Source organism: Moschus berezovskii, chromosome 22 (assembly GCF_049115385.1).
Source record: "Moschus berezovskii isolate FMDL1 chromosome 22, NW_MosBer_1.0, whole genome shotgun sequence".
Taxonomy (NCBI): domain Eukaryota; kingdom Metazoa; phylum Chordata; class Mammalia; order Artiodactyla; family Moschidae; genus Moschus; species Moschus berezovskii.
The window spans coordinates 17,483,616-17,495,406 of record NC_142481.1 but is presented as its reverse complement, the minus strand read 5'-3'; the positions used below and the strand labels follow the sequence as shown (position 1 = coordinate 17,495,406).

Genomic DNA, 11,791 nt, shown 5'->3' with positions numbered 1-11,791 from the left:
GCCAGTGAGTGATTTCCAGTCTGCAGAGTCTGAGTGGGGACAGGGGGTTGGGGCAGGCGTCTTGGGGCTTGGGAAGAAGGGAAAGGTCATGATCAAATCACCAGACTGGAGAGCCCATCTTCTGGTTGCCGAGAGTCCACTGGCATTGTGGATAGAGTCCAGGTCGCGACTCTTCCACTTGACCAGCCAAGTGAGCTTGGGCAGAATTCACCGGCTTCTCTAAGCCTCAGTTTCTTCATCTGTTAAAAAGAAGATGCAGGTGGGTGAGATAGGAAATGAGCTATAATCTATGTCATATTATAAGAAGGCTAACACAGCGGCCAAAAGTCCCTAAAAATCAAATTCCTATCTGATTTGCATCTCTTGAAGACTGTGAAAAGGGGAAGCCAACTCATTACTCACAGCACTTCTCAAAAAGGGACCCTGCTGAGTTCTTTCACAACCCACAGCTGCATGCCTTCTCGAAGACCTGGAGGGGCCTCTCACCCTTTCTACCTTCTTACCCTCTCTCATTTTTTAGTATGTTCCCGGCCGACTTGCCCTCTGCTTCTCCGTCTATTCTCTCTCTCCCCGTTCCACTTCTGCCAAGGGGCCAAAGCCCATTCTCCTTCGGGGCAGGAAGTTGTGGTTCGTCAATCAGCAAGATGCCCAGCAAATTCCTGGCCTGTGATGGGTGCTCTGAAGACATCAGCTTCCTTTCCTGCCCTCAACTTTCCCCCCTGCCCAGCACCAGATGCTCTCTGCAAGGTCGTCCTTGGAATACCTGAGGAGTGGGGCGCTGATTTCCCCATCTGCCTTCTTGTCCCTGATTCGACTTCTTCCTTTTTCTTTTCTTTCTTTTTTGGCCACACCATGTGGCTTGGGGCATCTCAGTTCCGGGGCCCTCACAGTGAAAGTGCTGTGTCCTAACGACTGGACTTCCAGGGAACTCCCTGGTTTGACCTCTTGTGAGCATCATATGCTTTTCTAAAGAAGGCTTTGAGGACTGTTGAAATGAGAGGGGAAGGGCTTCAGAATCACTGAACCCATTCAACCATTTACCTACTGAACACCTGTCACTGCATCCAGCACAGAACCAGTTATTGGGATACCAAAAAAAAAAAAAAAAATAGAGCATGGTCCTAATCTTAGGGGTCTCTGGTCTAGCTGCCAAGAGGATTTTAGACGCCCAAGGAGCTGGAGGCAGCCTGAGGAGGCCTGGCACGGGGTTCCCTGGCAACCAGCAGATGACTTCCATCCTGTCCCCGTGCCTGGCTGCTGCTATCAACCTACTTCATGACCAATTGCCCGAGAGATGTAGCTGTCATCAGGCCCCACTGAGACATGCACAGCAGAGACTGGGCAGCGCTGGGGCCAGAACACATATAGCCTTGCATCCAGCACCAGATCCCACCGTCCTCCCAGAGCCCAGACAACAGACCATTCATCCGACTCAGTGAGTCCCTGCAACGCATGCAACAAGCAGTGGCTAGAGCAGATAGAAAGCTTCGCCCTCACTGGCCAGCATTCTAGCAGTTGTTGCTGTTTAGTCGCTAAGCCATGTCTGACTCTTTTGGGACCCCATGAACTGTAGCCCGCCAGGCTCCTCTGTCCATGGGATTCTCCGGGCAAGAATACTGGAGTGGGTTGCCATTTCCTTCTCCAGGGGATCTTCCTGACCCAGGGATGGAACCTGCATCTCCTGCATTGGCAGGAAGATTCTTTACCACTAAGCTACCTGGGAAGCCGTACATTTTAGCAGAGGAGCTGGCAAATCTGATGTTGCAGAGTTTCAGGTGCTCAGAATAAACAACACAAAATGACAGCAGAGGGGCTGGAGCAGAGGCAGGGCCCATAGGATGCAGGGACCGAGGGAGTCTCTGAGGATGTGATGCTTGGCAGACACCTGAGCTGCCAGGTGGGAGAGCCAGTGGAGAAGACTTGAAGACCCACTGTCTTCCTTGGCACCCAGCTTTGTTCATCTCCCAAACACTCATCACAACAGGTAAAATGGCACTTTTGTTGATATTTTCCCCCAGCCCTGTCCGTTTCTGAGTGTTTCCAAAAGATGAAACCCTAAACAGCAGGTGGTGAGTTCTTCTACATCCCAGGGGAGATGTTGGACAACACACACAGGACTTGGAAGGGAGGTGACAATGAACCTGAGATTCAAAGAGAAATATGACCATTTCTTTGGAGGGAGCTGTGGATCTGCTGAGAATCTCATGCTGCCTGCACTTGAAGCCTGATGGGAAGCACTTCCAGGGAGCCACTCGAAGAAGCTTATTCTGCGTGACGTGGAATTTGGGGAGGACATAGTGGCCTGGTGACTGACACACATGCCCAAGAAAGTTGAAGTCCAGAGAGGCTGTATTGTCAGTCTCACGCAGGAGAGAGACAGATGGATAGACAGACACCTGCTCAGTCAGAGACAGAGAGACAGGGTCACAGAGAGAGCCTGGGGCCGTTTAAATCTCACTTAGGGAGGATGGGGCTTCCCAGGTGGCTCAGTGGGTAAAAAAGCCCATCTGCAATGCAGGAGCTGCAGCGAGATGCGAGTTCGATCCCCAGGTCAGAAAGTTCCCCTGGAGAAGGGAATGGCAGCCCATTCAAGTATTCTTGCCTGGAGAATCCCCTGGACAGAGGAGCCTGGCGGGTTACAGTCCATGGGGTCGTGAAGAGTCGGACACAACTGAAATGGCTAAGCAGGCATGTAGGGAGGATGACGCTAACAGGGAGGTGAACGACCGAGTTCCCAGAGGCTGAGAGAAAAGGTAAGCAGCCAGATGGAGGCAGGCGCCACCCAGTGTTCCTGCAAGTGCCCCCAGGAGGGGTCCCCTCTGCCATCAGTGCAGCTCAGAGAGGGGCAGGGCGGACCATCACCCGGACACTTCAGTGCCGTCCATCTGAACTTTGCTTGTTCCTGGTCTCTCCTCCTCCTACTCCTGCTGACACGGGGAGGGTCCGTAACCACTGTCTGGGACTTCCCTGGTGGTCCAGTGGCTAAGACTCCGTGCTCCCAATGCAGGGGACCCAGGTTCAAGCCCTGCTCAGGGAACTAGATCCTGCATACTGCAACTAAAATCCAGCACTGCCCAATAAATTAAAAAAAAAATGAATATAAATATGAAAAAAAGCAACCACGGTCATCAGGCCAGAGGGGAGTGAGAGGGAGGACAGGGGAGCTCAAGGCCTGTTATCAGGTATGGGGAGAGCAGAAGGTCCAACTAGGCATGATGATCTCGTTATCCCCCATTACCCCACCTTCTACATGCCAAGTGGAGACGCTATGGTGACCAGAGGGACATTTTTAGTCTCTGAGGGTGAGTCTGGCCCTGCCCACAAGCTCGTCCAAGAGTAGAGAAGACTTAGCCCCCAGGGCAGGTTTGAACGGACTGGTGGGGGCGGGGCAGAATAAAACTGTGTTCTGGTTGTACCCCACCCACCCTGCTCTTTAAAGGTGGGGCCAGGCACACCTCCCTCCACCCAGCGAAAGCCCACACCTCTAACCTCTCCCCTTCCTGTATTCGCATCACCTTGGACCCTCACCTCCTTCGGAGATGGTCCATTAGCTGCTCATCCAGGCTGTGAGTGTTTCAGGCTAATGGCCCTGCCACCCCGCCCTTCCCTCCCTTCCGGCTCACTGCCCATCCTGGCCACCCTCCCTCGGGGGACTCCTGAGCCTCAGACATCTGGCAGCACCAGGAGGTAAGTCCCTCTTTCTATGGCTTCTCTCCCCATAAGAACGATTCCCCAGATCCCTGCAAGAATGACTGCCCAGATCCCCAGATGCCTCCGCTCAGGCGGAACCCCTGAAGTCGGCTAAAGTCATCCCCCTACACCAAGGGGACTTGGCTTATCCCCGGACTCTCCTCAGGCAACCCCCTTCTGCCCATGGCCACGATCTTCACCTTCCCCTTACCCGGACTTCTCCTTCCCTTTGCTGGGAGTTGCCACCTGACCCACACTGCCTGCTATGGGGGAGCAGGGCCCTCTCTTTCCAAGGAATTGGGAAAGGGGCATGAACACAGGAGTCCAGATTCCTCTCTTGAGAAAAACATCCTCTCGTGCTTAACTCTGGTCTGAACTCTCTCCACCCTTTTTTTTCCCAGAGCTTCAGGAATCAGGAGGTCTTGCCTCTCCTGGGACCTGCCCACCTGTGTTCCGTCTCCCCCATGTTGCCAGCGATCGCGTGCTCCATTTTAAGGGGGCAGGTGGTGGAGAGAAAGCAGAGGGCTGACAGTGAGTGGTCCCTGCTCGAATCCAGGCTTGACCGCTACAGAACCGCCACCTCCCTCTATGGGGCGTCCATCTCTCCACCAATCTCACCAGACGGCTTCTTGCACCCTGAGCGGTGCTGAAACCAGTCTGTGACTCCAGGAGCCCCCGTTCCCCGGTCCCAGATCTGAGATCAGGGAGTGAGCGGGGTGCACGAGGGGCCCCATGGACCTGCCCCCGCAGCTCTCCTTCGCCCTCTATGTGGCCGCCTTCACGCTGGGCTTTCCACTCAACACCCTGGCCATCGCAGGTGCCGTGTCTCACGCCCGGCTGCGCCTCACCCCCAGCCTGGTCTATGCCCTCCACCTGGGCTGCTCTGACCTCCTGCTGGCGACCTCTCTGCCCCTGAAGGCAGTGGAGGCCCTGGCTGGGGGCGCCTGGCCCCTGCCGGCCCCGCTCTGTCCTGCCTTCGCCCTGGTCCACTTTGCTCCACTCTATGCGGGCGGGGGCTTCCTGGCCGCCCTGAGTGTTGGCCGCTACCTCGGAGCCGCCTTCCCCTTGGGCTACCAAGCTGCCCGGAGGCCACTCTACTCCTGGGGCGTGTGTGTGGCCATATGGGCCATCGTCCTCTGTCACCTGGGGCTGGTCTTTGGGCTGGAGGCCCCGGGGGGCTGGCTGGACAATTCCACCAGCTCCCTGGGCATCAGCACACCAGTCAATGGCTCTCCGGTCTGCCTGGAGGCCTGGGACCCGGCATCGGCGGGCCCTGCTCGCTTCAGCCTCTCGCTTCTGCTCTTCTTTCTGCCCCTGGTCATCACGGCCTTCTGCTACGTGGGCTGCCTCCGGGCACTGGCCCGCTCGGGCCTGAGCCACAAACGGAAGCTAAAGGCGGCTTGGGTGGCCGGCGGGGCCCTGCTCACGCTGCTTCTCTGCTTAGGACCCTACAACGCCTCCAACGTGGCTGGCTTCCTGCACCCCAACATCGGAGGCCAGTGGCGGCAGCTGGGGCTCATCACAGGTGCTTGGAGCGTGGTGCTCAACCCTTTGGTGACCGGCTACTTGGGAAGGCGCCCTGGCCAGGGGACAGTCTGTGTGACAAAAACAAAAACAGGGGCATCCCAGAAGTAGTAGCTACTGCTGGGGGGAAAGGGGCAGGGAGCAGGAGAGCCTGGCTGCTTCTCCAGGTTCCTGGAGAGGGCCACTCTCAAGGATTGGCGGGGCGGCCTCACCTGGGAGCATCCCTGGAGCCACTTGTGGGAAGAACTGAGCCTAGAAGACAGCACTGCAGTCAGAGAGAAGGATGGAGGCCTGGAGCCGGATGGCAGGAGGAAGGTAGGCTGCCCCTGGTACACAGGACTTCCCACCTCCCCTGTCTCTCGTCTCCTTGAATCTTGACTGCCCCGACTGCCAATGTGCCATGTAGAGAAAGAGGGAGGACGTTTGCTTCTAAGCCAGAGGCACTGCCACTCTGATGGTACGCTTGGGGAGATGTTACTCCAAAGTCATTTCCTAGGAATGTACATTTAAATTTCTCAATAAGAAGCAGGAGGCAAGACCATGACACTGTGATACCGTGTAGGGCTCACAAGGGGGCAGCATTAGAACTTGAGCAGGAGACTGGTAGGCAACAGATGCTTGGGCAGGGGGAAGGGAAAATACTAGCAGCACCAGAAACAGCCGCAAATATACATGACAGTCACCATGTCAAGAGTTTTGCAAGCGTTGTCTCATTTCATCCTCCCACAATCCTTTGATTTAGCCGTGCAGCCGCTGTACAGCTGAGCAGGCAGCCCACTGCACAAGGGAGTCAGGCAAAGGGGCAAACGCTGACTGAGTTCTAGACTGCGCTTTGCTCACCAAGCCACGTGCCTGGTGTGGGGCTGCTCCCACCCAGGAGAAGGAGTGACTTACTCTAATTTGAGCAAAGACGCTACCCACTTTGTCAGGCAGTGCACGCTCCCTGGTGTAGGGCTGTGCTCTGCAGGGGGTGCCTTTTCCTAATTTGTACTAAGGTGCTGCATGAGTTTGCTATGGTCCTGGAACCAGGTATGATCATCATCTTCATTTCTTGGGGTTAAGAAATTTGCCCAAGGCCTTACAGCAATGGAGCGGTGGACGTAAGATGTGATGCTTCGAGGAGGACCCCAAAAGGTCAGGAGACATCTGAAAAACTTAGGGGTATCGGGGTTAATGCCTGTCCTCGTGGTCCCTTTTGTGAAGGTGAGTGGTAACACCCTGAACCCAAGGGAGAGTGGGCAGAGGGCAGCGGCCGAGAGAGAGACACGCGTGGGCGTCTGCTCTGAGATGAGGTGTAGGAAGCAGACTTATTCCTCTAATGACGACAAAGATGTGAACACACAGACGTAAAAGAACTGGTAGCTACGTGCCTGACTTGCACTTGTGGTTTACACAAGTTATCTTTTCTTTTGCTTAAATGTCTACAAGGGGGAACTTCCCTAATGGTCCAGAGGTTAAGACTCTGTGCTTCCACTACAAGGGGAGTGCGTTGGATTCCCTGGTCAGGGAACTAAGATTTTGTATGCAGCAAGGTGTGGCCAAGAAAAACAAATGTTTACAAGGGCAAGAATTCTTGTTTCATTTGCTGATATAACCCCAGCAATTAGAAGAGAGCCAAGCACATAGTAGGCTTGCAGTAAATATTTGCTGAGTGAGTGAATGCTTGTAACAGCTCTCCAAAGAGTTTTATTATCCCTGTTTATAAAGATGGAGGGCTTTCCTGGTGGCTCAGTGGTAAAGAATCTGCATGCCAATGCAGGAGACGCAGGTACGATCCCTGGGCTGGGAAAATCCCATGGAGTAGGCAATGGCAACCCACTCCAGTATTCTTGCCTGGACAATCCCACGGACAGAGCAGCCTGGTGGGCTACAGTCCATGAGGTTGCAAAGAGTTTGACATGACTTAGCGACTAAACAACAGCAATAACAAACAAATATGGAAACAGGCCAGAGAAGTGAAGTCATTGGCCAGAGGCTCCACTGAAGCCGGAAACAAGTTTGCTCTCTGTGTAGTCTGGACACCAGAGAATCTTGGTCAAAGCCTGAACTCCAGCACAGGTGACCCCTCCCATAAAGCGGCAACTGCACTCCCTCCCACTGCACCATGGCACCTGCTGCTGCTGGGCCAACTCTTCCAGTTACTTGTACCTCTTCCACTCAGGGGAGATTTCAGCTCCTCCCTGCAGCCCCGCAGAGCCCGCCCCCAGCATCCTCTGGTTACCCTTGCCCCTTGTGCCATGAACCTGCTACCAGTGGCCCCAGAAGGTCCGCCTGTGTAACCCTATTTCTGTGCTTGCACTGTTTCCCCTGGGGGCTCTTGGCCTCTGTATTATTTGTGTCTTTATTAATGTCCCCCTACTCAGCCCCTCTCAAGGACACCCCCTCCCACCAAACGTAAGCCCCACAGCAGCAAAAACTTTGTTTGGTTCTCTGCCTGACTTCTAACAGTTTATTTGAGATAAAATTTACATATCATAAAATGCACCCATTTTAAGTGTACCATCCTGTGATTTTTAGTATATTTTCCAAGGGGTGCAACTCTCACTATCAAGCAATCTAGGACATTTTTTGATAAAAATGGAAGAACTCTTATGCTCACTTACAGTTAACCCACTTCCACTCTCAGTCCCCAGGCAACCAGTCATCTGCTTTCTGTCTCTACAGATTTGCCTGCTCTGGACATTTCATAAAAATGGAAATATACATGGTCTTCTATGCCTGGCTTGTTTCACCTAGCACAATGTTTCTAGGTGCATCCATGTTACAGTATGCATGGGCATTTCATTCCTTTTTGTTGCCAAATAGTATTCCACTGTCTGGCTATGCCACATGGTTTATCCATTCACTGGCTGATGGACACCAGGTAGTGTTTCCACTTTTTGGTTATTATGACTAATATTCTTATGAACATCGATGCGCAAGTCTCTGTGTGGATATATGTTTTCATTTCTCTTAAGTCAATAGTTAGTGTCAGTCACTCAGCTGTGTCTGACTATTGACGACCCCATGGACTGTGGCCCACCAGGCTCCTCTGTCCATGGGGATTCTCCAGGCAAGAATACTGGAGTGGGCTGCCATTCCCTTCTCCAGGGGATCTTCCCCACTCAGGGATCGAACCCACATCTCCTGCTTGGCAGGCGGATTCTTTACCACTGAGCCACCAGGGAAGCCCTTGCTATGGATTATGTGGCCCCTAAAAGGTAGCTGTTACCATCATCACCACAAACATTAATATTACTATCAACCCAGAAACGAGCCCACTGCAGGAAGTGGGGTGAGGGCAACTGGCATCTGTTCAGTGCTCACCACACTTAACTTAGCCTTTGACAGGTGATTAACTAACACTTTACACAATAAGCCTATGAGACTGGTATTCTGATGATCCTGTTCTATGGATGAGAAAGCAGAGGCACAGAGGGCTTAAGTCACTTGCCCCAAATCACAAAGCTAGCAAGAGACAGGGCTAGCATTGAACCCCAGCCTGGATCCAGAACCCAGGCTCTGCATGACTGTGTCACACTTCCTGCCCTTACAAGGCAAACTGGAGGAGTGCCATTCTAGAGGAGCAGATAAAATTCAAGTGGAGGATCAGAGAGAAGACAAAGTCTGCACATCCCCTGTGAGGCCGCTGAGGAGCGAGGCATGCAGGCAGTCGTGGAATTTGCTCCTTATTTTGCATACTGGCCCAGCAGCGCTGCTAACGGAGCTAAAGGCATCTTTTATGCCGTTGCTCTCCAGCGAGTGACGTCATGGGCACTGCCAGGTTTTTATCAGTTCTGCCAGATAATAGCTCACCGGACTTGATCTGGACGAGCCGGCAAGGTGTTGAGCGGCAGAGCCCTCGGGTTCTCAAAGCAGCAGGTGAGCATGGGGTCCTTAGGGGCTCTGTGGAGGGCACCTTGGCGCTCAGGGAGAGGGACCAGGAGACAGGAGGCGACCAGGAAGAGAGGGACAGGAAAGGGGCAGGAGACCGGGTGTGACCAGGAAGAGAGGCAGGCTGCCCCTGCTGCGGAAAGCATGGGGGAATGGGGGTGGGGTGTTCCCAGCCGATAGCTGGGAAGCTGACGGTGCGAGACCCCCACCTGGGCTGTCATCTCTGTCTCTCTGTCTCTCTCTCTCGCTAGTGGCCATGACCAGCCCAGACCGCTCCTTCTTCCTCGGCAATCACTGGCTCTTCTTCTCCGTGTACCTCGTCACCTTCCTCGTGGGGCTCCCCCTCAACCTGATGGCCCTGGTGATCTTCGTGGGCAAGCTGCGGCGCCGCCCAGTGGCCGTGGACGTGCTCTTGCTAAACCTCACCCTCTCGGACCTGCTCCTGCTGCTCTTCCTGCCGTTCCGCATGGTGGAGGCGGCCAGTGCCATGCACTGGTCCCTGCCCTTCATCTTCTGCCCCTTCTCCAAGTTCCTCTTCTTTACCACCATCTATCTCACATCCCTCTTCCTGGCAGCCGTGAGCACAGAGCGCTTCCTGAGCGTGGCCTACCCGCTTTGGTACAAGACTCGGCCGAGGCCGGGGCAGGCTGGCCTGGTCAGTGGGGCCTGCTGGCTCCTGGCTGCTGCTCACTGCAGCGTGGTCTACATCATCGAATTCTCGGGGAGCTCCTCCCCCAGCCAGGGTATCAACAGGACCTGCTACCTAGAGTTCCAGAAGGATCAGCTGGCCCTTCTTCTGCCCGTCCGGCTAGAGATGGCAGTGGTGCTTTTTGGGGTACCCCTGTTCATCAGCAGCTACTGCTACAGCCGCCTGGTCTGCATACTCGGGAGGGGAGCCAGCCATCGCCGTCGGAAGAGGGTGGCAGGGCTGGCGGCTGCCACGTTGCTCAACTTCCTCGTCTGCTTCGGGCCCTACAACGTGTCCCACGTCGTGGGCTACATCCAGGGTGAAAGCCCCACGTGGAGAAGTTACGTGCTGCTCCTCAGCACCCTGAATTCCTGCGTCGATCCCCTGGTCTACTATTTTTCATCATCTGGGTTCCAAGCCGACTTCCAGGGATTGCTGGGGCGGCTGACTGGGTCCTGGGGCCCTTGGCGGCAGGAGAAGGGCGTGACCTCGAAGAAGAGCGAGGGAGAGGGGCCACCGCAGGAGCTGTTCAACATAGAGGCCAGCTAGCGGACTCTAGGTGGGCGCTCTGGAGCTGGTGGCCGGTGGACTGGGCTGCAAGGGGGATCATCCCCGGGGCAGTTCCAAGCTCAAGTCGGGCAGGACCCTGGAGAGGCAGAATGGGGACTGGCACCATCCGTGGCAGGGCAGGCACCCCCGCCTTCCTCAGGATGTGCCCACAAAAGCCCAGCTCTTGATCTCACCACACACTGCCCTCCCTTCCCATCCCCTGACGTGCCCAGGAAGTGGTCAAGGTGAGGAAGAGCTACGGAGAAAAAAGGAGCTTCCCATGGCAGCAGGCCAGCTCCTGAACTTTGCTGAAGGTAGAAGAGGAGCTGAGAGCAGTGTTCAGGGGCCCAGGGAGCTGCCCGGTGACTTGGGACAGAAGACGGAAAGAATATGTCCTTCAGAACTAGTGACACAGCTGGTGGGGGTAGGGACACAGGACTCCAGGTGGGAGGGAGCACCCTGCTGTCACATGTGGATTTTCCAGAAAGTTTCCACTGTTCAATAATTTCAGATCTTCAGGGACATTTATGAAAAATGGCAGAAGAAACATTACCTAAATAAATTTGGTGGCAAGCAAAAGAGAATTTTTTTTTCTTAACCTGTTTTTTTTTTTTTTTAATGGTCCATGTGATTGGTATATGTGAGTGTATCTTAGGTAGAACTGATGGATGATAAAATACCTAGACTCTGAAAGAAAAGGGATGAACAAGAAGATGCTTAGATGCTGAGAGAGGACTGGAGTTGGAAGAATAAGAATGATAACTAAGCTATGTTAAGAGCTTGGCCTGACACTGTCTTCAATCTTCTCAGTCGCTGTGAGGCCTGTACTATTACTCTTCCCATTTTACAGGTGAGAGACTGGGCCCCGAGAGGTGAAGTCTCCTACCTGAGACCCCCATAGCCCACAAGCAGTTGAAGCAGGACTGGAAGCTGAAATTAGCTGACTCCGAAACCCAGGTCCCTGAGCCACTCTGCCACTAGCTGTGTGTCATCAGTAAGCAGGCCCAGTCAGACTTCCAGAGTCAGCCAAGGCAGACTGACTGGGACAAATATAAACAGATCATGAGGAGAAAGAGAACTGGATGCAAAGCAGATGGACTATCTGTGAGCATACATCCTCTTCCCAGTAAAGAAACCTCTTTGAAAAAAATAAGACGATTAATCAGCACGTTGACTTCAGGTTACCACAAAGACAAATGTGTGTTCTTAAGAGCTATTTTTATCAAGCTGTGATCAGGTAGTAATTTTTTGTTTTCCAGAGGAGTGGGTGATACCTGAGAAAGAGCTAGTCAGGGCCTCCCCCCCTGCCGCACAAAGCAACCAGAGAAATGCTGGCACTGTTGATAGTCAGATTGAGCTCAAAATCATTTATTGTGCCCTTATTGCGTGTAGATGGGTGGGCTCAGAGCTTTAGGGCTTTCAGTACTACTGTCTTTGTTGTTGCTGTTTAGTTGCTAAGTCGTGTCC

The 11,791-nt window shown here is 53.8% G+C and overlaps 2 protein-coding genes across 3 annotated transcripts; both read left to right on the top strand.

Annotated features, from left to right (window-relative positions):
* The first annotated feature begins 119 nt into the window (after positions 1-119).
* FFAR1 (free fatty acid receptor 1) lies at positions 120-5,397 on the top strand. Its single transcript, XM_088830749.1, has 2 exons — positions 120-3,687; positions 4,092-5,397. The coding sequence occupies exon 2, from the start codon at positions 4,423-4,425 to the stop codon at positions 5,323-5,325; it is 903 nt and encodes a 300-aa protein (XP_088686875.1). The 5' UTR covers positions 120-3,687; positions 4,092-4,422; the 3' UTR covers positions 5,326-5,397.
* Positions 5,398-6,295: 898 nt separating this feature from the next.
* FFAR3 (free fatty acid receptor 3) lies at positions 6,296-10,901 on the top strand. 2 transcript variants are annotated; one of them, XM_088830743.1, is made up of 3 exons: positions 6,296-6,348; positions 8,978-9,075; positions 9,339-10,901. In XM_088830743.1, the coding sequence occupies exon 3, from the start codon at positions 9,344-9,346 to the stop codon at positions 10,322-10,324; it is 981 nt and encodes a 326-aa protein (XP_088686869.1). In that variant the 5' UTR covers positions 6,296-6,348; positions 8,978-9,075; positions 9,339-9,343; the 3' UTR covers positions 10,325-10,901. The 2 variants fall into 2 exon arrangements, with proteins under 2 accessions (XP_088686869.1, XP_055266899.1); XM_055410924.2 differs by lacking the exon at positions 6,296-6,348 and having other exon boundaries at positions 8,942-9,075.
* Positions 10,902-11,791: the final 890 nt, after the last annotated feature.

Coding starts and splice junctions, on each gene's coding strand:
- FFAR1 (XM_088830749.1), top strand. CDS start 4,423: ATGGACCTGCCCCCGCAGCTCTCCTTCGCCCTCTATGTGGCCGCCTTC.
- FFAR3 (XM_055410924.2), top strand. CDS start 8,964: ATGGGCACTGCCAGGTTTTTATCAGTTCTGCCAGATAATAGCTCACCG. Junction 9,076..9,338: donor TCGGGTTCTCAAAGCAGCAG/GTGAGCATGGGG, acceptor CTCTCTCGCTAG/TGGCCATGACCAGCCCAGAC.